This window comes from Galeopterus variegatus, unplaced genomic scaffold (genome assembly GCF_000696425.1).
Source record: "Galeopterus variegatus unplaced genomic scaffold, G_variegatus-3.0.2 Scaffold982, whole genome shotgun sequence".
In the NCBI taxonomy this organism is placed as follows: Eukaryota; Metazoa; Chordata; class Mammalia; order Dermoptera; family Cynocephalidae; genus Galeopterus; species Galeopterus variegatus.
The window spans coordinates 534,153-537,738 of record NW_007727093.1 but is presented as its reverse complement, the minus strand read 5'-3'; the positions used below and the strand labels follow the sequence as shown (position 1 = coordinate 537,738).

The window sequence follows — 3,586 nt, the reverse complement described above, 5'->3', positions numbered from 1 at the left end:
TACACCTCCTTCCACATGTACCCCTCCTTCCACACTTGCCTCACACGCACACCTCCTTCCATACTCACCCCCTCACACATGCCTCCTTCCACACGCACCTCATACGCACACCTCCTTCCACACGCACCTCACGCACACGTCCTTCCACACTCACCCCCTCACACACGCCTCCTTCCACACGCACCTCACACGCACACCTTCCACACGCATCTCCCATGCACACCTCCTTCCACATGCACCCCTCCTTCCACACTCGCCTCACACGCACACCTCCTTCCACACTCACCGCTCACACATGCCTCCTTCCACACTCGCCTCACACGCACACCTCTTTCCACACTCGCCTCACACACACGCCTCCTTCCACACTCACCTCACATGCACATGTCCTTCCACACTCACCCCCTCACACATGCCTCCTTCCACACGCACCTCACACGCACACCTCCTTCCACACGCATCTCACATGCACACCTCCTTCCACACGCACCTCACCTGCACACCTCCTTCCACACTTGCCTCACACGCACACCTCCTTCCACACGCACCTCATGCACGCCTCCTTCCACACTCCACGTCCCTCTTGCACACATCCNCGCCTCCTTCCACACGCACCTCACACGCACACCTTCCACACGCATCTCCCATGCACACCTCTTTCCACACGCACCTCACACGCACACGTCCTTCCACACTCACCCCCTCACACACGCCTCCTTCCACACGCACCTCACACGCACACCTTCCACACGCATCTCCCATGCACACCTCCTTCCACACGCACCTCACATGCACACCTCCTTCCACACTCGCCTCATACACCTCCTTCCACATGCACCCCTCCTTCCACACTTGCCTCACACACACCTCCTTCCACACTCACCCCCTCACACATGCCTCCTTCCACACTCGCCTCACACGCACACCTCCTTCCACACTCGCCTCACACACACACCTCCTTCCACACTCACCCCCTCACACACGCCTCCTTCCACACTCACCTCACATGCACATGTCCTTCCACACTCACCCCCTCACACATGCCTCCTTCCACACGCACCTCATACGCACACCTCCTTCCACACTCACCCCTCACACGCACACCTCCTTCCACACGCACCTCACACGCACACGTCCTTCCACACTCACCCCCTCACACATGCCTCCTTCCACACGCATCTCACACGCACACCTCCTTCCACACGCACCTCACATGCACACCTCCTTCCACACGTACCTCACATGCACACCTCCTTCCACACTCGCCTCATACATACACCTCCTTCCACATGCACCCCTCTTTCCACACTTGCCTCACACGCACACCTTCCACACGCACCTCATGCACGCCTCCTTCCACACTCCACGTCCCTCTTGCACACATCCTTGTCCTCTTTGTTTTCTCCGTTTGCCCCTCTGTCTCCTCTGTCTTTTTGTATTCCATACACTTTTGCTTTCGTGTGGTAGCTTTTTCTGCAGCCTAAAACACATGGTCATCAAATGCTCCTTCCATTCAGTTCTGGGGCTCGGGACAGCTGGGGTCAGCCTAGCACAGGGGAAGCCCCTGAGGAGCCTGCACCTGGGCACCGTCCCCACCCTGGGCCATGTCTGGCTCGTGATCCACCTGCCCACCTGTCATTCCTTCACTCAGGAGGAAAAGCAGACAGTGAGCTGTGTTCATCCAGCACTACATTTGATTCATCCACACCCCCACAAAGCCCAACCTCCCCCCTCAAATTGATGAGCCTCACTGGGGCACCTTCTGACTTTGCTGTGCTGAGTGGCCTCAGCTAATAGCTCACTGACAGCGGGGGGCCCAGAAACTCTCAGTCGGCTGCATAAGAAGAGTTTCTAGCTTCCTCGGGGTTGTTGGAGGCCCCCTGGACATCTGCAGGCTCCCTCGTATCATGCAGGAGGGAAGCCTGAGTTTGACTGTTTCCTGAGCATGTCTGTGTGGTACGCTGACCTCCACCCCACTGAAAGGGCAAGTGGGGGCCATGCTAGTGGGCTGCCATTGGGCCTCCTGTGCCAGGACGCTTCCTCATCTCCAGGAGCAGCCCTCAAAGTGTGTAAGCAAGGGTGCAGTGGGACCGGTTCCTTGAAGTGAAAAATGCACGCACTCCTAGCTGGTTGGCATCTCCCATTGCCTTCCACACCGACAGATCTGGGCAGGGCTGGGGCTATGACCCTTCCAGTCTCCTGTCCCTGACACCTGTCTTCTGCTGTCTCTGCAGGACTTTGGGAAGTGCCCGCGACTGAGGCTGTTTACTCAGGAGTACATCCTTGCCTTGAATGAGCTCAACGCGGGGATGGAAGTGGTGAAGAAGTTCATTCAGAGGTAGGTCTTCAGCCTGGGACCCTTCCACCGACCCCAGCCCACGCACTCCGTGAAGCCCCGGTGGAGCTGCTGGTGGTGTTCAGAGGTGTCTCATCTTCTACAAGTGTTTGGACGGAATCCTCCCAACCATGTGTGGTCTGAGCCACTTACCTGCTGTGTGACACTGAGCCAGCCACTGTACCTCTCTCATCCTGTTTCCTTAGATGTCCCTGTGGGCCTCTTGTGCATTTAAATGAGATTATATATGTGGAGGTCTTTAGCACACTGCATGGTGCTTAGCAGGAACTCAGGAAATGATAATGGTCCTAAATGATAGTATTTCACGGGCCCACAACCCTGAGGGTGCAGGTGCTGGGTGTTTAGGAAAGAGTTCCCCCTGGTGGTCCCAGAGAATCATCACCAGGGACTTGAAACGTGGCCAAGAGGAAGCCAAATGTCCTCACCTACTTTTAGTGTTTGAGGTTTGTTTATTTATTTACTGCTTTTACTTTATTTTTTAATTTTCTCTCTGTGCTTCAGTTTCCTCATCTGTAACATGAGAACCAACAGCCCCCACTTCCTCCAGGTGGTGTGATCGTTCAGCGAGCTGATGCACGTCACACGCTAGGGAAACACTGAAGTGTGAGGGTTAGCTGTCAGGATTATCACTCTTCCTGTTCTTTAAGAAGATCAAGACATCTTGTTTAAACCTGTTTCAGAGCTACATATTTCCTAAACAGATTGCTCCCTGGAACTCATAAAGCCTTTCTAAACCCAAACAATGTGCCCTTCTGCCAGAGCTCTGGTGACTTCGGGGTCCCTTTAAAGCATCCAGTTATGGTTTGTGAGGTCTTGTCAGGTTAGGGCTCTCTTAGTGACAGCAAACACACAATTTTCCAGGAATGTTACAGGCATTATCCCTGGGCCCACGATCAGCCCATTTTACAGATGAAAAAAACTGAGACGCAGGGATAGCCATGACAAATAATAATACCTGGCATTTAGTGACTGTGTCCCAGACCACGTGCTAAGCTAAGATGACCGTAATAATTATTGTTCCAAAGCAGGACACTTTTGAGAGTAAAATGAGGTGTTATGAATAATTTTTATCCTGGAACCACAAGGTGTAAACATGATTATTCCAGGATAGATGGCCACCGTATGCTGAGTCTTTCCATGAATTAGAAAATGCGTTCCTCACTGTAGCCCATTGAGGAGGGGGCTGCTGTCCTTGTTTTACAGCTAAGGAGACTGAAGGTGGAGGGTTCG

General features: G+C 53.7%; 1 protein-coding gene across 1 annotated transcript in view; it reads left to right on the top strand.

Annotated features, from left to right (window-relative positions):
• Window positions 1-3,586, top strand: part of CMIP (c-Maf inducing protein) — a 256,524-nt gene that overhangs the window by 213,529 nt on the left and 39,409 nt on the right. Inside the window, exon 8 of the mRNA XM_008574003.1 lies at window positions 2,235-2,338. Coding sequence (XP_008572225.1) covers window positions 2,235-2,338 — 104 coding nt within the window. The remainder of the gene's footprint in view (window positions 1-2,234; window positions 2,339-3,586) is intronic.